Source organism: Rhinatrema bivittatum, chromosome 1 (assembly GCF_901001135.1).
Source record: "Rhinatrema bivittatum chromosome 1, aRhiBiv1.1, whole genome shotgun sequence".
NCBI lineage: Eukaryota > Metazoa > Chordata > Amphibia > Gymnophiona > Rhinatrematidae > Rhinatrema > Rhinatrema bivittatum.
In genome coordinates, this window is record NC_042615.1 from 101,359,364 (window position 1) to 101,385,745 (window position 26,382).

General features: G+C 44.5%; 1 protein-coding gene across 1 annotated transcript in view; it reads right to left on the reverse strand.

Annotated features, from left to right (window-relative positions):
* Positions 1-25,964, reverse strand: part of AGA (aspartylglucosaminidase) — a 57,023-nt gene extending 31,059 nt beyond the window's left edge. Inside the window, exons 1-3 of the mRNA XM_029580558.1 lie at positions 25,730-25,964; positions 18,327-18,480; positions 7,304-7,416 (exon numbers count right to left, since the gene is read on the reverse strand). Coding sequence (XP_029436418.1) covers positions 7,304-7,416; positions 18,327-18,480; positions 25,730-25,883 — 421 coding nt within the window. The 5' untranslated portion in view covers positions 25,884-25,964. The remainder of the gene's footprint in view (positions 1-7,303; positions 7,417-18,326; positions 18,481-25,729) is intronic.
* Between the last annotated feature and the right edge of the window lie 418 nt (positions 25,965-26,382).

Genomic DNA, 26,382 nt, shown 5'->3' on the forward strand with positions numbered 1-26,382 from the left:
AAAACAAAATGTTTAGGATTTACTTTCCAAAATGACCAAAGCCTCCTGCAGTTTTAAAAAACCTATCAGTCAACAAACTATAACTAGCTTCAGAAGGCACTTGTTTTTCAGGCCATGCTGGGAATCCTCTGTTTACTTGCTTTTGGTGGGATGTACCGCTCCTTTAAGAGCTGGACTAGACTGCAAGAGTCAGACAGCTGAATTATTAATTGGGCCATAGCAGCCATGCTTGTCATGTGTTCAGTAGGAGGAGGCAGCAGCGAGTATGAGCCAGCACTTCGGGCTGGGGACAAATGCAGAGGGATTGAGCTGTGTCAGCTGCTAGGGGGCCGCCCCCAGAGTGGAGCGGCAAGATCTGAGGAGTCCAACATCACAGTGCTCCGTTGCAGCAGTAATGGAGGGGCACTACTGAAGTTACCATGAAGATTGCAGAGACCCTTAATTGATCTCATGTAAATTAAACAACAGGGACATACACGGTTTGCTAGGAAGATCAGACCACACTGTTTGGGCAGGGAAGTGATGCCAACTCCTTCTAGTCAGCAGCCCAACATCAATGTTGTCGTTACATCCTTCTGGCCATAGCTGCAGGGGAAGATGCTGTGCTCTTCCCTTTGTAACCTGCCCACCGACCTGCAAAGCCAACTTCTGAGCAAATTCTGCCTTAGGCAATTGCACAGAATTTCCCTAGGAGTACCATTAACACATGCCATGTGACTGCCGATTTGTTTAGAATTGCACTGGAAGCCTCCTTTCCCTACATACAGGCCGATACAGTAAAGTCCGCGGGAGAGCGGGCGAAAGCGATACAGTATTCAAATGAGGCCTGGCGGTAGAAACGGGCAAAAGGAGCGGTGGCTGTCAGCAGGTTTGACAGCCGACGCTCAATTTTGCCGGCGTCGGTTCTCGAGCCCGCTGACAGCCACGGGCTCAGAAACCGGACGCCGGCAAAATTGAGCATCCAGTTTTCGACCTGACAGCCGCCGGCCGACTTCAAATTTTTTTTTTCTTTTTTTTAAACTTTTTTTTACTCTTCAGGACCTCCCACTTAATATCGCCATGATATTAAGTCGGAGGGTGCACAGAAAAGCAGTTTTTATTGCTTTTAGGTTCGGCGGGTTGGATGCGCGTTTTCCGCCCCTTACTGAATAAGGGGTAAGGGAAAACGCGCGTCCAATGACAGGTTAACAGTGCGCTCTGTTGGCGCGCACTTTACTGTATCAGCCTGTAAGAAACTTGGCTAGCAGTTAATCATTACACTTAAATCTTTCATTTTGCTTGTTTTCCAGCACCATGAGCCTTCAATCACAATTAACCAGGGATTTCTCCCCCCCCCCCCCCAATTTCATATTCCCTTCTACTTGCATGCAAATTTGTCTTATGCATATTCATTGTTGATATCCTGAAAACCAACTGGCTGAGAGTCCTCTAGGATAGGTTTGGGAACCACTGCTTTACAGTTCTGCCGGGAGTCCATATGAAACACTTTTTCTTCATCACCAAGGGATAACCAGTGGTCTGAGGAGGGCTCAAAGCAACATTAATGCCAACATCCCGAAGCTGCCATAGCAGTGCTTTTACCCCCCACCTTTCCCCCGTCACAGCTCAGAAGCAGCGTTTCACCGAAGCTTTTGCTGCTGCTATCCTACCTCCTGCTACATCCAGGGGAAGAACCACGGCGGCAGAGGAGGAATGGGACAGGGGAATACTAATGGCACAGTCCATGGTTTCCTGAGGCAGATTTTTTTAAGATTCTGCAACAACTGTGACAAAATGTGTATACCTTTGCATCTATTTTCAATTTAAATAATTAACTTTTTTTAATTTGTAAAAATAAAAGTTTTCTGACACTTCTGTGTCCAGGCAATTTGATTCTTTGAGAGGAAAAGGGATCATAGAGGAGGGAAATGAAGTAATTTTAGGCAGGAGGGGCAGAGGGAGAAGAGGATGAAGGATTTAAGGAGGATAAGGAAAGGAAATGAGGGAAAAGGAATCAGGAATGGGGAGGAGGGAAAAGGGGAATACTGGGGACAAAGGTGGAAGTGGAGGGAGAAGACTGGGAAGAAGGTGAAGGAGGACAAGAGATGCTTGGCATGGGATGAATGACAAAAGGCAGCCACAGGCCCCCACCCCCATCCAATCATCTCATTAAAATCCTACACATTCCAATTTCCTCACTCCACTTGCAGCTTTGGCGATCCTATCATTTATGCTTTACACCAATCATCCCACTGTCTCTCCCATTTTCTCCCTCCTTTCACAATGATCCCTTCACTTTCCCCTGCTCACTTTCTTCCCCCCATCCCTTCACTCTCATTTGTTCACCACCTCCCTCCTAATCCCCTCAACTCATCCTAGTTCACTACCTCTACCTGGACCATTCTCCCACCCCCCCAGTTTGATCACTAACCCGGGATAACTCCTCTCCCCCCCATCCCGATCCCCTCACTCACCCTGTTTCGCTCTCTTCCCCCCCTTAGGTTCTCTCGCCCTGGTTCACTTTCCCCCTTCCCCCATCCTTCATGTCAGGCGATACGAGGATGAGAGCAGTCTTGCCACACCTCGGGCAGTGTCCTCTTCCTCTGCTGCTGGGACCCCGGAGTCACACTTTTAATCACGTGGCTCAAAGCACGACATTCAGGCCCTGGCTGCAGAGGTCACGGCCCGAGATGCTACAAGGTTGCTGCCCTCCTCTTATTTCCTGAAATAAGAGGGTAAGTGATGGGATTCGGGAGGGGGATGCTTGAAGGAAAGAAATTTGTCACTCCCACCAATTCTTCTCTTCCACTGGAGGGAGGGGGGGGGGCTTAAAGCCACCCACTGCCACTTTTCATACTACACCCAATCTTCTGCAACAACTTGGCCAAGACTGGCCAATTCTGTGGCATCACAAGAAAACAAAAGGCCCTGACTATCGGAGGAGGGGGGAGGAGGAGAAAGTGTGTAAAGAGGTTATAGGACGAAATCTCTGGTCTCGATTACATGCCTCAGGTAGCAGAGCCCTCCCCAGAATATGGCTGCTATGGAGTACAACAATATAAAGACACACTAAGACTAAAAAGAATGGAAAAAGCAGCAGCAATTGAGCTGAGAAACAGAAATGGCCATGTTCTGAATGAGCACTCTAGTACTGCTCATTTTTGCAATTTTAAGACTGATGGTTACTGTGATTTGCATGCTACTCACAATGATGACAAAACAGCACAGATACAAAAGTGATATTACAATAATTATTCACATTAAAGGAAAAAAATTTGCTTACTGTAAATGGTGTTTCTGTAGATAGCAGGATGAATTAGACATAACATTTGGGTAATGTCATCCAGTGGTACTGAAATGGACCCCTCTCTTATAGGTACTAGAGCTTTTGCTCTACTGATCATGTGTGGGAATTCCCACTCAGGCATTGCCTTGTGAGCCCCCTCAGTTAATTTTAAAGCTACGTCTGATGAGGAAGTTGACTTTCCAGGGAGGCAGGTGGGAATTTAGTATGGCTAATTCATCCTATCTATGGAAAACACCATTTACAGTAAGCAAACTTGCTTTTTCCACTGATAAGCAGGTTGAATCAGCCATAACGCATGGAGAGTCCCAAACTGAGGGCTGCAATGCAGTGTTTAATGAATAAGCAACCCAGATCCCACACAGAGGGTAGACTACTGGGTGAACGAGCTACACAAAACTGCTTGTCCAAATTTACTGTCACTGACAGACTGTCCAGAAAGTAATGAGACAAAGGTGTTTATTGATGACCAAACTGCAGCTTTGCAAATGTCTAAGAGATGGGGCTCACTAATGAGCCTTCAATGCAGCCATGGCTCTAACTTGATAAGTTTTGATAGTGTGTGTAGTTTGAAGGCCTGCTAGTCTATAACAGTGCACAATGCAGCCTGCTAGCCAGATGGACAATGTACGTTTGGCCATGGCTATGCCCAATCTATTGAGATTATTACACACAAATATTTGAGAAGTCCGGCGATGAGGTTCAGTTCTTCTCGTAGTAAGCAAGGCTTGTTTACAGTCCAAGTTATGCAGGGCTTTCTCACTTTCACCTATGTGAGGTTTCAGAAAAAGCTTAAGTAGCACAATGACTTGATTAATATGGAACACTTGATACTATCTTTGGCAGAAATTTCAGGTATGTGTGGAGGACCACTCTTTAGTAAAAAAAAAAAAAAAAGCTTCCACATAAGATGGATAATGAACTAAAGCCTGAAGTTTGCTCACTCTTCTGGATGATGTTACTGAGACCAAGGGTGCTCTAGCACATTCATGATGGAAGGGGAATTATATCTCCTTTTGCTCCACCAGTGAAGAACTTGCCCTGACCAGCACACAGTTACGTAGGAAGATTTGCAGCACAGTGCATCGATGCTTCCCATAGTTTAATGGACAAAGGCATCGATCGATATGTAGCCTTGTGCTTGGATGATGCCAATGAAGCTGATGCATCCTTGTGCTGATGCGCAAGAGCTTTGTGCTTCTTCGGTATCCAATGCTCCATGGGTTGCATGAAGTAGCACCTCCTTTTCTTCAGCACATGGTGGCTACATGCTTACTCAACACCAAAGATTCGTCCTTATCTACTGACAGGGAAGATATTTTAGAGCAGCGCTTCTCAACCAGTGTGTCGCGACACACCACCGTGTCGCCAAGCACCGGCAGGTGTGTCGCGTACTCCCGGTCTCTCCTGCTGCTCTTCCTTCCCTGCTGCCGTTGACACCGGGCTAACAGCCCGTTCAAGCCCAATGGGAACGGCAGTGTTGTTAGAGGAAGCTGTGGCACCCGCGGCTGGCCTTCTCTTCTTCCCGCGCCTGCCCCGGAACAGGAAGTGATACGCAGTGCAGTGCACGGGAAGAAGAAAGAGCCGTGCCGCGTGGAAAAGTAGCAGCGGCGACGGCAGCAGTATCGGCCCCCGAGCAGTACCATGGCCTGGAGCAATCGAAGCAGCCGGTAATCGGCAAAGGAGTCAGCAGTATAAGCCTCCCACGGCTGATGGGATTCTTCTTTCTTGGCCTGCAGGAGGCTGCTGCAGCTGCCATGTGTGCTCGGGAGGGGGGGGGGGGGGGGGGAGTGAGCGAGAGAGAGAAGACAGCCAGCCTGTAAGTGAGAGAGCGCATGTGTGTGATTGAGAGAAACTAGTCAGGGAGGTGACGAGAGAGAGAGAATGAAAGTGAGAAATCTGGGTATGTGAGAAAGCATGGAAGTAAGAAGCCTGGTGTTGTGGTGGTATGTGTGAAAGAAAGCATGGGACTGAGAAGCCTGTATATGTGAGAGAAAGCATAGGAGTGGGAAGCCTGTGTGTGTGCATGCATGAGAGAGAGACTGGTTGGTAAGGTGATGGTGTGTGTGAGAGAGAGAGCGAGACTGGGGTGTGTGTGTGTGTGTGTGTGTGTGTGAGAGAAAGAAAGTGATTAAGGGAATGAGAAGCCTGTGCATGTGGAGAGAGCGAGCATGGGAACGAGAGAGAGACTGATGTGTGTGTAAAGAGAGAAAGTGATTATGGGAATGAGAAGCCTGTGCATCTGGAGAGAGTGAGCATGGGAGTGAGAAACCTGGGTGAGTGTGAGATACATATACGGGGTTCTCACTCCCATACTGTAAGATAGATCATGGGAGTGGGAAGCCTGTGTGTGTATGGCATGAGAGAAACTGTTCAGGAAGGTGACTGGTGAGTGTGTCAAAGACTAGTTGGGAGATGATTGGTGTGTGAGAGACAGAAACTGGGCATGGAGGCATGACTGGTATGGTATGTGTGAGAGAGACATGGGCACTAAGGAAGAGGACCATGAGTATAGAGCATAGCTTCTACTGCTGCTGCTTCTGGTGTGTGCTACGGCCTGCATGGAAGGGGGTAAGTAAAGGTGGCTTTTTAAGTTTATCTTTCTTGATTGACTGCCATTTTAATTATTTAATATTATGTGATGTGTCTGCTTTTTTGAAATATTTTATTGGTGTTTGGAGAATTTAATAGTTTTTATGAGTTTTTAATTGTTGGATGTTATTCTGTTCATAGCTGTTTTGAAACATTTATTCTGCTTATTAGTATAGTTTTACAATTATTTCTGAGTGGGGATCTGTAGCTGCTTGCTAGTTCTGTTTTCCTAATAGAAGGTGTATTGGTATTTAGGGCCTGATTTAATATTTGTAGTGTTGCCTTTTCAGAGATAGGGTTGTTACTGGTTGAGTGTATTCCATAATACAGGTATAACTGTGTGTGGATTAGTTTATGTACATAACTGCAGATCCTGGAAGTATGTTAGGTCAGTTCTGTGTGGGTTAATGAGGTGAGATATTTTACTAGCATGTAAGTGTTTGTCTTATTTGTTGTGTTTTCTCAAGAGGACATGCATTGGTGGTAAACTGCTGTCTTTTCATAAGTAGGGCTATTGAGACTGGTAGTAGAAGGAGTTTGAGTTGCTATTACTGAGATGACACCAGAACATTTTTTTGTAGGGTGAGTTGTAAGGAGAAAATCATAATTCTGCTTTACATCCATTATTGTGGGTCAGGGGGGGGGGGGTTCACATGGATGCAAACTGTACTTTTACATCTAGCCCCATGGCGATCATGGGTTCAGTGTGTCATGCAGGTGAGAACCATCTGTCAGGTGTGTCCCGACAGAAAAAAGGTTGAGAACCACTGTTTTAGAGGATAGTATTTAGCTCTATTCCTGGTGAGAGAGATGAGGCTGCACTTCGAGAAGAAGACTTTATGTTACTTTTACAAGACTGACAATTCCTCTATTTTCCGGGCCCTGGATCATTCTGTTAACATGGACATCCGTCCCAATTGTAACAATCCACTTGGTCATGGTCTGGACCCAGGCAGTGGTAGCAGAGTCCATACCCATCTGCAATGGACATTTTCCTGCCACAAACAACAGGCTTTAAACCCATGTATTGTGGCTTTCTTCATGGAAGACAATCCAATGAAAAAAAAAAAAAATTAGTAGTACTGTAAAGTGCTGTTTTGTGTGTGTGGGGGGGGGGGGCTGCTGAGGCAGCAAGGCAATTATAAAGGTAAAGTTTTGACATTTAAGAAAAAAAAATAGAGAAGAGGTACACGCCCATACAAGTGCTCAAACGAAAAAAAAGACGAGGGTGCTCACAAGGCAACAACTGAGTGGGAATTCCTGTACATGCTCAGTAGAGCAAACACTCTACTAACTATGAAAAAGAGAGGTCTGTTTGATGCCACTGGATGGCAATACCCACACGCTATAACTAATTTAGCCTGCTTATCGATGGAAAATATAAATTTCAAGATGTGGATAAACAAATAGTAACTTTTCAAAATGTACCTGATTCTCCCACTAAAAGTGTGTGCTTGGTATGTTCCATCACAGCTCGAGCCACACCAATAGCATTTTTAATGCGCCTTAGGTTTGCTACTGCCCCAACTTCCATTGTGTTACTGAAATAAACAAAATACTGTACCATGACCAACTTACATGAAACAACCAAGGTAACCAAGCCCCTGATTTCCTGCAGCAGATATTTCAACATTCTGTGGCAAGAATAGGCAAATTCAATAGCAACTATGTGGAAAATTAGTATAGTTTTGCATAAAGATTCACCTCTCTCACCGTGCAAGTTATTTTATTTATTGAAAACCTTTCCCATTGTTTTAAAACATCGTATAGAAAAATAAAATTTACCAAGTATAGCAATCATTCATCAAGACAAACTTTACAAAATTTTAATTCTGAAATGTCACTTTTGTTTTGAATTGAAATATAATGCAAACCTCCTTTTTAGATTTTCTGGAGAAAGTTTGTGTCATCCTTCTAAATATATGAGCCTATTTTATTTTTATTTATTTATTTAGTGATTTTTATATACCGCGGCACGTTAATAACATCACCTCGGTTCACAATAAACAGTAATTAGCAACAAGCTTTACAGACAATATGAAATAATGTGATCATAAATCATAACATATATATAAATAAATTAAGCACAAATTAACAAAAAGTAACACTTAAACTATGGATTAGCATATTCTAAAGTTAATGGCAATTTTAAATATTAGTAATTGGGGGGTAAGCGACCGATAAAGTATTAGCAGCGGTATACAATCATTGGTCGGTGATAACTAGGCGAGTGAAAAAAAAAAGGATCATGGAAACATGGTTAAGTAATAGGCATTTCAGAAACGGTAGATCATTTGGAGAAAGCTTGTTCGAACAGCCAGGTTTTAAGATTCTGCTTAAATTTCTTATGGCAGGGTTCCAGACGCAGGTTTGTGGGCATTTTGATCCAGATGTTGGTTCCGGCAATAGTGAATGAGCGGTCTCTAGTAGCAACGTGTTTGATGTGTTTTAAAGAAGGGGTGGCCAGTTTGGCTTGGTGCATTTTTCTTATTGGTCTCTTTGATGTGCAGAAGATAAACTGATCGGAGAACCATTGCATATCTTGGTTATAGATCGACTTATGAATGAGAGTAAGGGCTTTGAATAAGATCCTAGATGCTACCGGAAGCCAGTGAAGGAACATCAGAGCAGGAGTAATGTGTTCATGGTGGTGCATGTTAGTGAGTAATCGTGCTGCAGCATTTTGTAGCATCTGTAGTGGTTGTATGTTGTTTTTGGGGAGACCAAGTAGAATGGCGTTGCAGTAATCCAGTTTTGACAATATTGTAGCTTGCAAAACTGTCCGGAAGTCATGTGGATGTAGAAGCGGTTTGATTCTTTTTAGAGTATGTAGCTTGTAAAATCCATTTTTGATTGTAGCCGTGATGAATTTCTTTAAAGAAAACTGATTGTCGATGATAACGCCAAGGCTGCGGACTTGCTGTAACTTGAGAAAGTCCGAAGGTGGGTGTTGGGAAGGATTGGAGGAGATGTTATTGTGAGGTGTGATGAGGAGCTCTGTCTTGTTAGTGTTTATTGCCAGGAAGTTTTCAGTGAGTAGTTTTTGTATTTCCACCAGAGCAGAGTCCCAGATTTTTTGAGCATTAGATAGTGAATCGTTGATGGGGATGAGGATCTGTACATCATCTGCGTATATAAAATGTGGGAGATTTAGTTTTACCAGAAGTTGACAGAGTGGAGATAGGTATATGTTAAAAAGTGTGGATGAAAGAGCAGATCCTTGTGGAACACCTTGTGCTAGTTTTCTGGGTTTTGATACATGGCAGTCTATTTTAACACTGTATGTCCTTTCCTTTAGAAAAGATTGGATCCAGGATCGAGCAGTGCCTGCAACGCAAATCTGTGAAAGGCGGGAAAGGAGGGTATCGTGATTTACAGTGTCAAATGCCGCGGAGATATCAAGTAGAGCCAGTAAGTAGGAATGACCAGTATCGAGGGTTTTTAGAATAGCATCAGAAAGTGACACTAGAAGTGTTTCTGTACTATGGTTCTTCCAGAAGTCATATTGTGATGGGAAGAGTAATCGATTTTCATCTAGAAAGTCTGTGAGTTGTTTGTTGATGACTTTCTCCATAATTTTAGACAAGAACGGGAGATTCGAGACTGGACGATAGTTGGCAGGTTCTGAGGGATCCAGGTCAGCTTTTTTGAGCATTGGCTTTATAATTGCATGCTTGAATTGCATTGGAAATATACAAGACGATATAGATTTGTTTATAATGTTAGTAATGGGAGATGCAATTCTTGTAGGAATAGAGAGTAGTGTTTTAGTTGGCATTATATCAATCGGGTGCATGGCTGGTTTGATTTTTTTGAGAGTCGCTTCAATTTCTGAAGTTGTTGTTTCGAAGTTAGAGAGGGTAGCTGAGGTGATCATGGTCTTAGTGGTCAGTAATGATATTGGTGGAGAGGGCATAGTGAATCGTGTCATGATATTACGAGCTGGTTGGGCACCGCTCGCGGCCCGCCAAATCTCCACTCCTATGTATGTTGAAAACGCCCTCAGAATCAGTTTGTCATGTTGTTAATTTAACCAAATATATTGGACATGTGTATGTATTGGACATATGGAAAGAACACAAAAAGGAGTTGAATTAACATGTTTGAAACTTGTGCATAAGTAGTACCAGCCATCACAACTTCTATAAAATTGAAAATTAATGCCATCTCTGCCAGCTGTGGGACACCAGTAGTTGTAGACTTCTACATCTAAAACACATCCATGTCTCTGTAGCTTGGTAATTGATTGGCCACATATGTAGGGCCGGTGCAAGGGGATTTGGCGCCCTAGGCGAGCCTTCTCCCTTGCGCCCCCCCCCGGGTCGCGCCACCACCCCCAGGTCTCGGCCCCAGACTCCTACCTCATTCTTGATCATGCCCACCGACCATGTGGTTTTCTGGGTCACGAGCTGGTTGGGCACCGCTCGCGGCCCGCCAAATCTCCACTCCTCTTTGCCACCGCTTGCAGCCCTATATGGCTAGTACCCAGTGGTGTAGCAAGGGTCTCCCGTGCCCGGGGGCTAATGCATTTGTGTGCCTCTCCAGCATCCCCCCCTTAATCCTTCTTGTACTAATGCTTAGGGTCACAGAAAATCAGTGGTGTCTCTAGACAGAAGAATTGTTGGTTGGGGGGGGAGCCAAAATGACATTTTCTTCATCACACCCACTTCTATAGCATGGATCCTGCTTTAAAATTGGTTATTAAAAAAAAAAGTGTTAATAAAAAAGTCCAAAGGGTCTTCTGTGTAATTTTAAAAAGCTGGCCAATTTCACACTATAAAATTATTTGATAGCCTCATTCAACTAATTCTATATGGCTATGAGAGTGAAGTCTGGAATATATAGGAAGAGACAGAATGTCAATACAAATCCTGCACCTCCAGTTCTGTAACTCTGTGCAACCACTGAAATTCCCCCAAACAATGGAGCTTGGATGTTTCCCTTACAGCTCATCATACTAAAAGATATTTTCAAATTTTGGTGTCACCTCACAGTAACAGCAGCACAAACACCTTCCACTGCCAGGCACATTGTGAACTAACACAAAACCCCACAAAAAAAGACACTCAAAATCTATACTGCAATCCCATAACAACATAACAGTAATAACACCAAGGACTCAAACAACAATAACCCTACCTGTGAAAAAGCAAGGGTAAATATTACACTGGGTCCTAGAATACCAATACACCACCTACTGAGGAAACAAAACAAACCCGATTGCTATAGATCCCTATACAGTCACTATATGCTAGCAGAATCTCTCATCATGCTCACACACAGAGCAGAGACAGACCCTCACCAAATACAGAATAAAGCCACATAAAAGTATAAATAGAAATGTGCAGACAAAAACTGAACTGTAAAACGCATCACGCCAGACTCTATACAGTGTAACAATGGAAAAACAAAACATTTCACCATTCCTCGTGAAACAAATCAATAAAATCAAGATATATAAATCATTAATCATAATTATAAAACCATACAAATAAAAATTTCAAAACAGCTGATGAATAGAATATCCAATAATTAAAGATTCATGCAAATTTGAAAGCTTTACCAAACACCAATAAAATATTTCAAACAGCAGACACATTACATACTACCCAATAATTAAAATGGTAGTCAATCAAGAAAAATGAACTTAAAAGCCACCTTTACTTACCTTCTCCAGCAGTTCTCCTACTCCTTTCCCTTGCAGGCTACACCAGAAGCAACAGTAGCTGCTGAAGCTGTCCTCACAGTCCTCTTCCTTAGGGACCACAAACAGTCTTCTTCACACACACACACCCTCAGGACCAGTTTCTGTCTCTCACACATCAATCATCTCCCCAACCAGTCTCTCTCTCTCACACATACACAAAAGCACACACATACCAGTCATCTCCCTGATCAGTCTCTCTCACACATCACCTCTCTGGCCGGTCTCTCTCAATCACACAATGCTCTCGCTCTCTCTTACTTACACACAAGCTCTCAATCACAAACATGTTCTATCTCACTTACAAACAGGCTCACACACATGCCCTCTCTCACAGCCACAAGCCAGCCAAAAACATGCTCCGTCTCTCGCACACACATTGACACACACAAGCACCCTCCCTGACTCACATATACACCACACACACAGAAGCACCTTCCTGTCTCACAAACACGAACCACCGTCCCTGTCTCACATACACATTACACTCACACAAAAGCACCTTGCTTTCAGACTTGCAGCATTTTTCACTTTTACTAAAAGTGAAAGTGATGCTCCCAACCGTTAAATAAGAAAACCACATTCCTATCAGAAGGCAAAATGACACCCTTCTTTCAGGTTCTGTCCTCCCAAGGGACAGCCACCCACACTGTACAGCTTCTCTTGTTTTACGCTTTCAGGCAATAAAGCAAGTGTCTTTCTTCAAACTATCAGTCGTATCATTATTCATATGGGAGATATGGAACCGAAAGACATCATTAGTCAGCTTCCCTTTTAAATGGTAAGATTCTAGTCTTAGTCATTTAAAAAGATACATTTTCTAAAGGCTTTAAAAAAAAAAAATCAAAACCCCACCTGGCATCAGTATCTTAAATTTGTGATTTTGCTGAGATGAACATTTTAAATACTGAAGTAAAAAAAAAAAATTAAAGTATTTGTCTCTACCCACTTTATTAAATTTTATTTTCCAGAAGAGGGATGCTTAAAGTTCAGTAATTTCATCTTTCAACCAACTTTTCAAAAGTTGAGCTACCAGCACAAAAGGTGAGGTATATGTATTATCACATTTCATTTTTTTAAACTGGCAGATTCCTCTCTCACATACATACCGCAAACACACACACAGAAGCACCATTCCTTTTCTCACATATACATCACATACACACACACACACAAAAGAAGATTGGTGCAGCAGGTCTAGCTGATCACGTGGCCGAAGAAAGGAAGTTCGGTGCAGCCGGAGACCAGGCGCCGAGACTTAAGGAGTGCCGCGGCAGGCAGGCAGCCAGCCCCCGACTTGCCCTGCCTCCCCCTCATTGCCACCCTCCCAACGCCCCCCTGGTAGCCCCTGTCACATGATAGGGGCTGAAGGCCACCAGCGCCATTTTGGTTAGTGGCAGCCGAGGCCCTGGGAGCGGCAGATTGCTTCCAGGCCCTCCACTGGACCACCAGGGGGTGTCGGGAGGGTGGCACTGGGGGGCGGGGGAAAAAGACAGGGCGAGTCGGGGGCTGGCAGAATTTTGAAAGGGCACTTTTTGCCCTTTCAAAATTCTGCTGCCTGCCGCAGCGCCCCCTAAGTCTCGGCGCCCTAGGCACAGGCCTAGCTCACCTAGTTGTTCCTCCGGCCCTGCACATATGTAGATGCAAGACATCCCTTTAGAAGAGTTTCATCATGCCATCCAGAAATTATAGCAAAATCTTTGGTCTGATTTAAGAGATATTTGAGGGGAAAACACATTGGAATAACTATAAAGAATTTAGATACGAGCTTGGTAGACTAAGGAAGAGAACATTATAATTGTCTAAGGCCAATAATAGTGACCGGGTGATTGTTCAGAAATCTGACTAATTGAGAAGAGGCTTTAATGAATACAACTGGTGTAACCTGTAATAGGAAGATTGTACAATTCGATCATCGGAATCATTTAATCTTTCCACCATTGCAGAAAGATTAAACTATTTATTTGCTTCGGTGTTTACTGAAGAGGATGTTGGGGAGATACCCAAAACATTTAGATAGACATGGTTTAATGGAATACAGCCAGCATGGATTTACCCAAGAGAAGTCTTGCCTCACAAATCTCCTAGATTTTTTTTTTTTGAAGGGATGAATAAACACGTGGGCAAATATGAACAGATAGATGTGGAATATTTGGATTTTCAGAAGGCGTTCAACAAAGTACCGGATGAGAGGCTTCTAAGAAAACTAAAAAGTTAAGGGATAGGAGGTAATGTCCTTTTGTGGATTGCAATCTGGTTAAGAGACAGGAAACAGAGTAGGATTAAATGGTCTGTTTTCACAGTGGAATGGCTCAGGGATCTGTACTTGGACCAGTGCTTTTTAATATATTTATAAATGATCTGGAAAGGGGTACAATGAGTGAAATGATCAAATTTGTAGATGACCCAAAATTATGTAGAGTAGTTAAATCTCAGATTGTGATAAATTGCAGGAGGACCTTGCAAGGCTGGAATATTGGGCTTCCAAATGGCAGATGAAATTTAATGTGGACAAGTGCAAAGTGATGCATATAGGGACAAATAACCTTGCTGTAGTTACACAATGTTAGGTTCTAGCTTATGAGTTACCACCCAGGAAAGAGATCTAGGCATCATAGTGGATAATACATTGAAATAGTCAACTCAGTGTGCTGTGGCGATCAAAAAGCAAACAATGTTGGAAATTATTAAGACTAGAATGGCAAATAAAACGATAGATATCATAATGCCTCTGTATCGCTCCATGGTGAGACCGCATCTTGAATACTTGGTGCAATTCTGGTTTCTGCATTTAAAAAAAAAAGATATAGTTGCATTGGAGAAAGGGCAAAGAAGTGTGACCAAAATGATAAGTGGCATAGAACAGCTGCACTATTCTTTTTCACTCGGCGCATAGTTACGCTCTGGAATTCAGTGCCAGAGGATGTCGTTAAAGCAGTTAATGTAACTGGGTTTAAAAAAAGGTTTGAATAAGTTCCTAGAGTAAAAATCCCTAAACTGCTATTAATTAATAAGCAATAGTAGCTTGAGCTTTATTTAACACTTGGGTACTTGCCAGGTACTTGTGACTTGGATTGGCCACTGCTGGAAACAGGATACTGGGCTTGGTCTGACCCAGTATGGCAATTCTTATGTTCTTATGAATAATAAGGAGTCAATTTTTAGCCCTAAGTTATGGACCTGGTTCTTGATAGATATAGAGATCCCTTTGAAAGGGACATGGAGAGGAATAGTATCCATTTCTGAGCAGGACAAGATTATGATTTGAGTTTTCTTTACGGGAGAAATTACTTACCTGATAATTTCATTTTCCTTAGTGTAGACCAGCGGTTCTCAACCGGTGTGTCGCGACACACTAGTGTGTCGCCAAGCACCAGGTAGTGTGTCGCGTGCTCCGGGTCTCTCCCGCTGCTCTTTCTTCCTTGCTGCCGTTGCCGCCGGGCTATCAGCACGTTCAAGCCCAGCGGGAACGGCAGCGGCGCTAAAAGAAGCTGTGGCACTTCTGGCTGGGCCTTTTCTTCTTCCCGCGCCCCCCCCCCCCCCCCGTGACCCGGAACAGGAAGTGATACGCGGTGCGCGGGAAGGAGAAAGAGCCGGCCTGTGCCGCGTGATAAAGTAGCAGCGGCAGCAGCAGCGTCATCGGCCCCCGGGCAATCGAAGCAGCCGGTAATCAAGAAAGGAGAGCAGCAGCTTGAGCCTCCCGCGGTCGATGGGATTCTACTTTCTTGGCTTGCGGGGGCTGGAGGAGGAGGCTGCTGCAGTTTCCATTTGTGCTCCGGGGGGGGGAAAGGAAGTGAGTGAGAGAAAGAAGCAGCCAGCCTATGTATGATTGAGAGCACGTTTGTGAGTGAGAGAAACTGGTCAGAGAGTTGATGTGGTGTATATGTGAGAGACAATGAAAGTGACTGCTCAGGGAGATGACTGATGTGTGAGAGTGTGAGACATTAGTCAAGGAAGTGACTGATGTGTGTGTGTGTGTGTGAGAGAGAGAAAAAGCATGGAAGTGAGAAATCTGGGTATGTGAAAAAAAGCATGGGAGGGAGAAGCCTGATTATGTGAGAGAAAGAGCATGGGAGTGGGAAGCCTGTGTGTGTGTGTGCATGCATGAGAGAGAGAGACTGGTTGGTAAGGTGACGGTGTGTATGAGAGAAAGAGACTGGTGTGTGTGTGTGTGAGAGAAAGAATGTGATTCAGGGAATGAGAAGCCTGTGCAGTGGAGAGCGAGCATGGAAATGAGAGAGAGACTTGTGTGTGTGTGTGTGTGTGTGTATGTATGTATGTGTGTGTAACAGAGAGAAAGTGATTATGGGAATGAGAAGCCTGTGCATGTGAAGAGAGTGAACATGGGAGTGAGAAACCTGGGTGTGTGTGAGACACAGCATGTGAGGGAGAAGCCTGTATATGTAAGACAGAACATGGAAGTGGGAAGCCTGTGTGTGTATGCATGAGAGAGATCAGGTGATTGGTGTGTGTGTGTGTGTGTGTGTGTGAGAAAGAAAGTGATTATGGGAATGAGAAACCTGTGCATGTGAAGAGTGAGCATGGGAGTGAGAAACCTGGGTGTGTGTGAGACACAGCATGGGAGTGAGAAGCCTGTATATCTGAAAGAACATGGGAGTGGGAAGCCTGTGTGTGTGTATGCATGAGAGAGATCAGGTGACTGGTGTGTGTGTATGTGTGAGAGAGAGAGAGAAAGAAAGTGATTATAGAAATGAGAAGCCTGTGCATGTGGAGAGAACAAGCATGGGAGACTGGTGAGTGTGTGTGAGACAGAGAAAGTGATTATGAGAGTGAGAAGCCCGTATATGTAAGTAGAACACGGGAGTGGGAAGCCTGTGTGTGTGTGTATGGCATGAGAGAAACTGTTCAGGAAGGTGACTGGTGTGTGTGTCAAAGACTGGGAGATGATTAGTGAGTGAGAGACAGAAACTGGTCATGGGGGCATGACTGGTATGGTGTGTGTGTGAGAGACATGGGCACTAAGGAAGAGGACCATGAGTATAGAGCTTAGCCTCTACTGCTGCTTCTGCTGTGTGCTACGGCCTGCATGGAAGAGGAGCAGGAGAGCTGCTGGAGGGGGTAAGTAAAGGTGGCTTTTTAAGTTTATTTTTCTTGATTGACTGCCATTTTAATTATTTAATATTATGTGATGTGTCTGCTTTTTTTGAAATATTTTATTGGTGTTTGGAGAATTTTTTAATAGTTTTTAATAGTTTTTAATTGTTGGATGTTATTCTGTTCATAGCTATTTAGAAACATTTATTCTGCTTATTAGTATAGTTTTACAATTATTTCTGTGTGGGGATCTATAGCTGCTTGCTAGTTCTGTTTTCCTAATAAGAGGTGTATTGGTTTTTAGGGCCTGATTTAATATTTATATTGTTGCCTTTTCATAGATAGGGTTGCTCCTATTTGAGTGTATTCCATAATACAAGTGTAAATGTGTGTGGATTAGTTTATGTGCATTACTACAGATCCTGGGAGTATGTTAGGTCGGTTCTGTGTCTGTTACCGAGATGAAATATTTTACTAGCATGTAAGAGTTTTATCAGTCTTATTTGGTGTGTTTTCTCAAGAGGACATGCATTGGTGGTAAACTGCTGTCTTTTCATAAGTAGGGCTATTGAGCCTGGAAGTAGTAGGAGTTTGAGTTGCTGTTACTGAGATGACACCAGAACCAGAATATCTTTTTTGTAGGGTGAGTTGTATGGGGAATGTCATAATTCTGCTTTACATCCATTATTGTGGGTCAGGGGGGTTCCCGTGGATGCAAACTGAACTTTTACATCTAGCCCCGTGACGATCATGGGTCAGTGTGTCACGCATATGAGAACCATCTGTCAGGTGTGTCCCGACAGAAAAAAGGTTGAGAACCACTGGTGTAGACAGATGGACTCAGGACCAGTGGGATATACCACATGGCAATTATTGATTGACCAAGGTGACCATTATTAATTGCCATAGCTACTCCCCAACAGGGTGGGAGGCTGCCCACGGCACAATCAACACCTCACATGCAAAGACTGCATCTTCCCAGGCCTTCACATCCAGACTATAAAACCTGGAAAGAGAGTGTGTAAGGAGGACCACGTCACAGCTCGGCAGATATTGACAACAGACTAACCTCCGTCTGTGATACTGCCTGAGCCCTAGTGAATTAAGCCCTAACCTGATCAGGCAACAGCTTTCCAGCACCCACATACATGACCATGACCACCTCCTTAATCCAACGAGCTATGTTAGCCCGCGAAGACGGAGCACCCCGTTTACTCCTTCCATGGAGAACAAACATCCCATCCCACCCCCGGATTAGGCGATGCCTGCCTCACCGGCCAATCAAAGGCTTCCTCCCTTCTTCCTACTCCCACTGGTAGATAGAAGGGAGGAGATTTCCGACTGGCCTGCGCGGGGGCAGGTAGAATGAAGGAGGCTTCCCATAGGGCAATGGGGGTAGGAAGAAAGGAGGCTTTCAACTGGCCCGCGGGGGCTGGAAAAAGGGAGAAGGGAAGTGTAAAGGGCAGTGGGACACCGGGAGACGCGACACACCTGCCGGTGTTTGGCGACATCAGTTGAGAAGAGCTGCCTTAGGGGACTGAATGACAATGATTCAGCTGAATATTTTCAAGCCCATACAACCATGCTTGTTAATTCTGTACTTAACTTAAAACATGACCATAATATTTCAGCTAGCAAAGAAGTGTACTGCTGACATGGAAATATGCACAAACTAGAGTTCCCTTTTCTTACCCATTCATTATCATGGCATCCAAAGTTGTTTCCCCAAGTTCATCAGGACTTCCTCCAAATCCCACACTGCCATCACACTGGGCAATCTCACATTGTGCACAGCCCTTCTCAACAGCATCCAGCGCAGAACCTCCAGACTGCAGAACACTCCATGCTGTATTCAACACACAATGAAGAAGACATAATTCCTATCACTTACATGCCGTGAAATTAAAAGTGTGCCATCAACAGGGCACATTTTAAATGCCAACCACTAATCTTAAAAACAAAATTATGCACATTTCAGAGGTAAGATCAAGGATCTACATGAGCTAATATACAAACCGAATTTCATTTCCACTGACTGTTTCCTACAACCTGAAAGATTAATGGAGAAATTACTTACCTGATAATTTTGTTTTCCTTAGTGTAGACAGATGGACTCAGGACCAGTGGATTATGCTCCCCTGCCTGCAGATGGAGACGGAGCAAGCTGATGTAACAGAATATACACTCCTGCAGTGATCCCAGCCTGCTAGTATTCTCTTCAAAAGCAACATATTATATTACATATTTTCATAACATATTATATGATAATTACCTAGTTAATCTCTATCGCTCTTACTCCTACTTCACTTATTCCTAGCTACACTAGCTCCCAAGTTCAATACCCCTGTTTATTGTAACTTTGATTTTTCGACCTTTCTTATTTATGTTTACTCTGGTTTTATTTTACTTTTGGTTTTCCCCTGTTCCATGTAAACCGGCCTGATATGAATCCCATTCATGAAGGCCGGTATAGAAATGTTTTAAATAAATAAATAAATAAACTGTGGACAGACAAGCAAAAAATGTGATTAAAAACAGTCAACCATAACTGAACTCAACCAACAAGAAACACTGAACTCATGTAAGAATCTAGGTACCCCAATTTAGGGACTGGATGAACACTTACCAGTAATCCCCTGGGATCCAGAACCCCACGGGAGGACTACTGACACATTCATGAGGCAGCAGAGGGCGGGAAGCTGAGTCCTTCTGCCTATACTAAGAAAAACAAAATTATCAGGTAAGTAATTTCTCCATTTTCTAGCATGTAGACAAATGGACTCAGGACCAGTGGAATATACCAAAGCTACTCCTGAACAGGGTGAGAGGCTGACTGAGGTCCAGTCAACAACGCCCATGCAAAGGCTGCGCCATCCCGGGCCAGCACATCCAGATGATAAAACCTGGAAAACATATGCAAGGAGGACCATGTTGCAGCTCGGCAAATCTCAAATGGAGACAACAATCTAACCTCCGCCTATAACACTGCCTGGGCCCTAGTGGAATGAGCCTTAACCTGAATAGGCAACGGCTTTTCAGCATCCACATACGCGGTTCCTTAATCCTGCGAGCTATGGTAGCCCGCGAAGCGCCGTGCTTACTCCCACCATGGAGGACAAACAGGCGATCCATCTTCTGGAAAGGCTCAGAAACCTCCAGATAACGCACGGCAAGTTTTTTTGACATCCAAGGAGCGCAGGAGGCAATACTCCTCTGCATCCCTGACCTTATCCGGGGACAGCAAGGAGATGGACCTATTCAAATGAAAGACCAACATCATTTTGGGCAAGAAAGAGGGAGCAGTACACAGCTGCAACGCCACTGGAGTCACCCATAGGAATGGCTCCCAGCTAGACAAGGCCTGCAGCTCAGAAATTCAATGCGCAGAACATATAGCCACCAGGCACATTGTCTTCAAGTTCAATAACTGCAAGGAAAGGCTACGCAGCGGTTGGAACGTAGGGCCTGCCAAGAAATCAAGCACCGAGTAAAGACTCCAAAAAGGGGACCGGTAACCACAAAGGAGGTCTAAGATGCTTCACTCCCTTCTAAGAACAAACCACATTAGGATAAGATGACAAGGACCCCTGAAACAAGAAAGAGCCGCAATTTGCACCTTCAAGGAATTAAGGGCCAATCCTTTATTCAACTCATCCTGCAAAAAATACAGAATGAGTGGAATTCTCAACTGAACGAGGAAGAACACCACGCTCCTCACACCAGGCCTCAAATACTCTCCAAACCCACACATAGGCTAAGGAAGTGGAGAACTTCCAAGCGTGAAGTAAGGTGGAAATCACTGCAGAAGAATACCCACGCTTCAACAGGCGGGCCCTCTCAAGGGCCAAACTGTAAGACAGAACCAAGTCGGATCCTTGTGAAGAACGGACTCTGCTGTAACAGATCCCAGCGCGACGGAAGCCGAAGAGGGGTCTCCACCAGGTGTCTTAGCAAATCCACATACCACAGATGCCTGGGCCAATAAGGTGCCACCAGGAGATCTAGCTCCCTGTGGCCTTCAATTTTGCAAATCATCCTGCCCAGCAATGGCCACGGAGGAAAGACATAAAGCAATTTGTCTTCCAGCCATGCTCTTGTACAAAAGCATCTATGCCCAGAGAACCACGGATCTCTCCTGCGACTGTAGAATCGAGAAACGTGTGCATTGCAAGAAGCCGTCAGCAGGTCTAGAAACAGAAGGCCACAAGGATCCAAAATCAGATGAAATACCTCGGCAGTCAACACCCATTCTCCTGGGTCCAGACTCCCTCTGCTGAGAAAGTCCGCTCTCACGTTGTTTTCCTACAATATGAGAGGTTGAGATCATCTGTAGATGACATTCCACGCATTCCAAAAGTTGATCTATTTCCTGAAATGCTTGCTGGCTCGTTTCCTCGCTGGCGATTGATGTAGGTCACCGTCACGTTGTCAGACATCACTCAGACTGCTTGATCCTGCAGCCTGTGTCTGAACTGCAAGCATGCCAACAGGACCACCTGGACTTCCAGGTGATCGATGTTCCAGTGGGACTCCTTGGCATTCCAACTCCCTTGGGCCCTCAGCTCGACATGGAGCTCCTCAACCCTGGAGACTCGTATCTGTCATGTGCCAACTAAGTCGAGGAGGACAAAAACTCCTTTTCTCAAATGAGTCTCCTGCAACCATCACTGTAAGAGAGATCAGAGTGGAGCCGAACCAAATAGCCCTGAGACTGTGGGTTCCAACGAGACAGCAAGCGCTGAAGAGGACACATATGTGCACTCGCCCATGGCACCACTGCCAGGGTAGCTGCCATCAAGCCAAGTACTTGTAAGTAGGACCACATCGTCGGGCGTAGAGTGTTCATCAACTGACACACCTGAAACTAATTTCTGAATTTGAACTTCTAGCAAGAAAACCTTGTCCTGTCCCATGTCAAACTGGGTTTAAAAAAAGAATTGGATAAGTTATTGGAAGAGAAGTCCATTACTTGCTATTAATTAAGTTGACTTAGAAAATAGCCACTGCTATTACTAGCAACAGTAACATGGGATAGACTTAGTTTTTGGGTACTTGCCAGGTTCTTATGGCTTGGACTGGCAACTGTTGGAGACAGGATGTTGGGCTTCATGGACCCTTGGTCTGACCCAGTATGGCATGTTCTTTTGTTATGTACCCCCAAGATACTGCCAACGACTCATGCAGGATGTTTATCCTGTTGGACTCTATGCCATCAAGGACATATAAAGTGCCACACCGCCTCCCAGATGCTCCTCTCTGTCATTGCGATATAATTTGTACCCCGGTATAGCACTGTCCCATTGGTTATCCTCCTTCCACCATGTCTCTGAGATGCCAATTAAGTCTATGTCATCATTCACTGCTATACATTCTAATTCTCCCATCTTACTTCTTAGACTTCTGGCATTAGCATACAAACATTTCAAAGTGTGTTTTTTGTTTGTATTTTCATTCTGCTTTTTAATTGATAGGGATAAATTGGAATTTTTTAGGTCAGGTGAGTTTTTAGTTACAGGCACTTGGACTACTTTTCTTATTATTGAAACACCCTAATTCAAATGCATCATTAGTATCTTTTGAAGATACCTCTCTCCAAACCATGCGCTGCTGAGCGATTGTCAGCTTTCCCCTTTGTTCTAGTTTAAAAGCTGCTCTCTCCTTTTTAAAGGTTAGCGCCAGCAGTCTGGTTTCACCCTGGTTAAGGTGGAGCCCATCCCTTCAGAAAAGACTCCCCCTTCCCCAAAAGGTTCTCCAGTTCCTTACAAAGCTGAATCCCTCTTCCTTGCACTATCGTCTCATCCTAGAAGTGAGACTCCGGAGCTCTGCCTGCCTCTGGGGACCTGCGCGTGGAACAGAGAGCATTTCCCCGAGAATGCTACCCTGGAGATTCTGGATTTCAGCTTTCTACCCAAGAGCCTAAATTTGACTTCCAGAACCTCCCTCCCACATTTTCCCCCGACTCCTCCCCAGCACAGTCTAAAATCCTATCTAGGTGACACATGAGGTCCGCCACCTTCGCACCAGGTAGGCATGTTACCAGGCGATTCTCATGCCCACCAGCCACCCGGCTGTCTACATTCCTAATAATTTAATCACCAACTATGACGGCCGACTTAACCCTTTCTTCCTGGGCAGTAGCCCTGGGAGACACATCCTTGGTGCACCACCTGGAGAGCAGGTCCTTGCTACAGGATCCTTTCCTGCTGCACCAGGTTGATGCTCTCCTATCATGAGACCTTATTCCTCTAAGGCAGCACCAGGGCTGCCAGTCTGAAGTTGGGACTTGGGTACTATGTCTCTGAAAGTCTCATCTATACACCTCTCTGTCTGCCTCAGCTCCTCCAGGTCTGCCACTCTAGCCTCCAGACTCGTTCTCTGAGAGACAGGAGCTCTTTGCATTGGATGCATATGTACAACTTCTCACCAGCAGGTAAAAAAAATCATACATGTGACACTCGATGCAAAAGACTGGGAGGCCCCCCCTCTTGCTGCCTTCATCTCAAATTTGTTTAGTCCCTATTTAAGTTTTAGGTTGCTATGGGAATAGGAATGTGTCTAATTAGCATCCTTTAAATGTATTCATTATATGTCTGATAGTGGCCTATAGGGGAATGATCAAACTCTCAATAAAGTGTGGGGAATTCGTGAAGTGGAGTTAAAAAAGGCTGATTTTTTTTAGTGTGAAAGTGGCACCTACCTATAATTAAAGGATGAGCTAGGGGTGGGTGGGGGATGGGCTGGGAAGTACAAACACTAACTTGTTTATTAGTTGCCTTACTATTTAAAAATAAAAAAACACACTAACTTCTGTTTATTAGCTGTCTTACTAAATATTAAAAGCACAAATACACAGACACACTAAATAATATACCCCAATAGTTTACTTATCCCCAATACTTTAAAAAAAAAAAAATGTCCCAAGCAAAACTTACTGATTACTTTCAGTCACCAGCAAGGTGATCCTCTCCTCTCAGTGCTCCTACTGGATTGTCACCAAAGAGATTCTCTCTGGTACAGGGCAGATCTGCAAGCTGATCCTGAACATCTGGATGGAGGTCGGAGGCATGGAGTCAAACCATACAGCGGGCATCGATGCCTGTCACCGCCACTCTCACCGCCATCTCAAAGACATCATAGGCGGACCAGACCTCATGCTTGTCACACTCCAACCCCTGCTGGATCTCCTTCAGAAAGTCTTCCTGCAGTTGCAGGCCTACCCTCGTCCGAGGAATCAGCGATGGGAATGGACTCTGTCAAGGGCAGCATCGGTGCTTCCTGGGTCAAAGGGTGCACGGGGCACTGGCATCAGCTGCATCAGTAGCGCACCGAGAAGCAAGTCCAAGTACTCCAGTGTCCAACACTGGAATCGGTGGGGACTGCCTCGAGCCTCCAACTTCGATGCAGGGCAGTGCCTGTGCCTTCCCAAGCCTGGTCTCATGTGAGGACAGAGACTCTTGACGGTGTTTCTCCATTTCTCAGAGTGCTCAGCCGGGGCTTGCGCTGGCGCCAAGCAAGATGGAGAAGCCCTGGAACAAGAAGAAATGGAAGCAGGCCGGTCCCCAGCACTCAATTCGACTTGGGGACCTGGCAGAGAAGAACACACAGGACAGGCAGCCACCAGGCGTTGATGCCGAGGGACCAAACTTTCTGGGGCCAAACAGCTTCTCCATTTTGTCAAGGGGCAAGCAGCGACCCTTTGGGGTTATTTGAGCACAAAAGTGACACCCTATGACATCGTGTAATGCCCCAGGCACAAGATACAGACCTCGGCAAAAACCCGACGACACCATTTCAAAAAGTAAATCGATGAGCGGTCAATGGTTGGCGGTCACCAGGAACCAGTACAGTTGGAGATTGAGCGTGAAGAATGCAAAAACTCATCGTGATGTTCACTACCTAGGGTCGGGATGATATCGAGGGACCCAGCGCGAGAATAGAACCGAAGAACACTCAAACGAAGATTTCCTACAAAAACAGCTCAAGTTTCACATCTGCGAGACGACAGCTCCACAGAAAAGAGGAGACTGAAGAGGGACCCTGTATGGACGCATGGCCAGTGGCATGCTCAGTATGCCAAAGTTTCTAGAAAGGTTTTCCGTGCCCGGCTCCATCTAATGATGTCACCCACTTGTGAGGACTACCATCCTGCATGTCCTAGGAAAATGTAAAATACTTTAATCTCCCTGGCTGGGAAAGGATGCAACAAATAAATCATGATGTTCCAACAATCTCATCTTTTGTTCTAACCTGAAGAAGAAAATAACTTCAAGAAATGAATTAAGTTAGTCTAATTAAAAAGTATCACATTATACTTTTCCATTTGACTTATTTCTACACAATGAGATCAAAACGACAACTATTCAGCCCTGTAACATACCTTGAGCTTTAAACATTCTGGGATGCTCTCATGCCAACTAACCTATTTGAATTAGTTCTTGCTTAACAACTCAAAATACAAGGAATCTAATGATCATAAACACAATACTTCAGGCATATAGCGACAGCATAGTAAAAGAAGCCAATAAAGCAACTTGATGCTAGAAATTAGAAGTTTGAGTACTATGGGACAATGCTGCAGACAGAAATAAAACCACAACGTTCTTCAATGCTGTTTTCATATATGTTAGGGTTTAAAAAGCAAAGCCATACACAGCAGAGCCACAGCCCAAAAGATGGAGCAATGAAACATCCTTAGATAGTGGTAGAAGACAAGGGAAATGGTTTTAGAGCATGAGTTGCAACGTAAATAAAACAAACAAACCAAAAAAATTAAAGCTGTGCTATCAGGTTTATCACAACAAATTCCAGAACGGTGGAATAGAAATTGGTCAAATAAATAAAAGCCCCCCTCAACTTGTAGTTGGACCGTACACTCCGGAGAAGGGGAGGTATTAAATTCCTTTTATTTTCCAGTCTATCCTCAAGGCAGACCTGTTACAAAAGGGTGCATGACATGAGCCCCCACGTATTACAACAAGCATGAAAGGAAAAGGCATTGTGAACCTTAATTCCGGTTCGTTTGGGAATTAGCAGGAGTTACAGGAAAAGGGAGCAAGCCTCTTTGCTCCGCACACACCATAAGCAGCAGGCGCTACCTTTTGCCGTTGCCGTCCCGAACACCGAGCCCCAGGTGTTGATGACTAAGGGTCCGGCAGAAGGGAGGCTCAAAGCGCCCGGCAAGAGCAAAACCAACGCCGGCAAGAGGCAAGGGTTACGCGCCCCATGATTTCGCAGCTCGAGCATCCCCATAGAACTCCCGTGACGCGAGCGTATGACGATCACGTGGCAAAGGCGTCGAGTGGCGCATGCCTACTGCTGTGCGGGCTGCTATTGTTTTGGAGCTCTTGTTTCTGGCGGGAAAGAGTTTAAAGGGGAATTTTCCTGGCTACGGGTTGCTTGCAATCTCCCAGACCTGTTGCCGGAAATGAAAATACATTGGTAGCGAAACTGATCGTTGTTCAAAACTTGCAGCGGGTCAGGCGCTTCCGGTTTCGCCGTGAGTCTGAGAAATCCCGCTTCAGGGCTGTACTATTTATTTGTAAAATATTGTAAGAATGCTGTATGTAGGAATTAAAGTATCCGCATTGTAAGCATTATTATTAGGTATTAACAAATGAAAATGAGTGCTACATTAAATTGTATTGTAATAAATTAAGATACATTGTGCTGATATATAGAGGTTGGTCAAACCTGTAATAGTGTGAGACTAGCTATAGTTTAGGGTTGAGGATTTGGTATTAGGTAAATG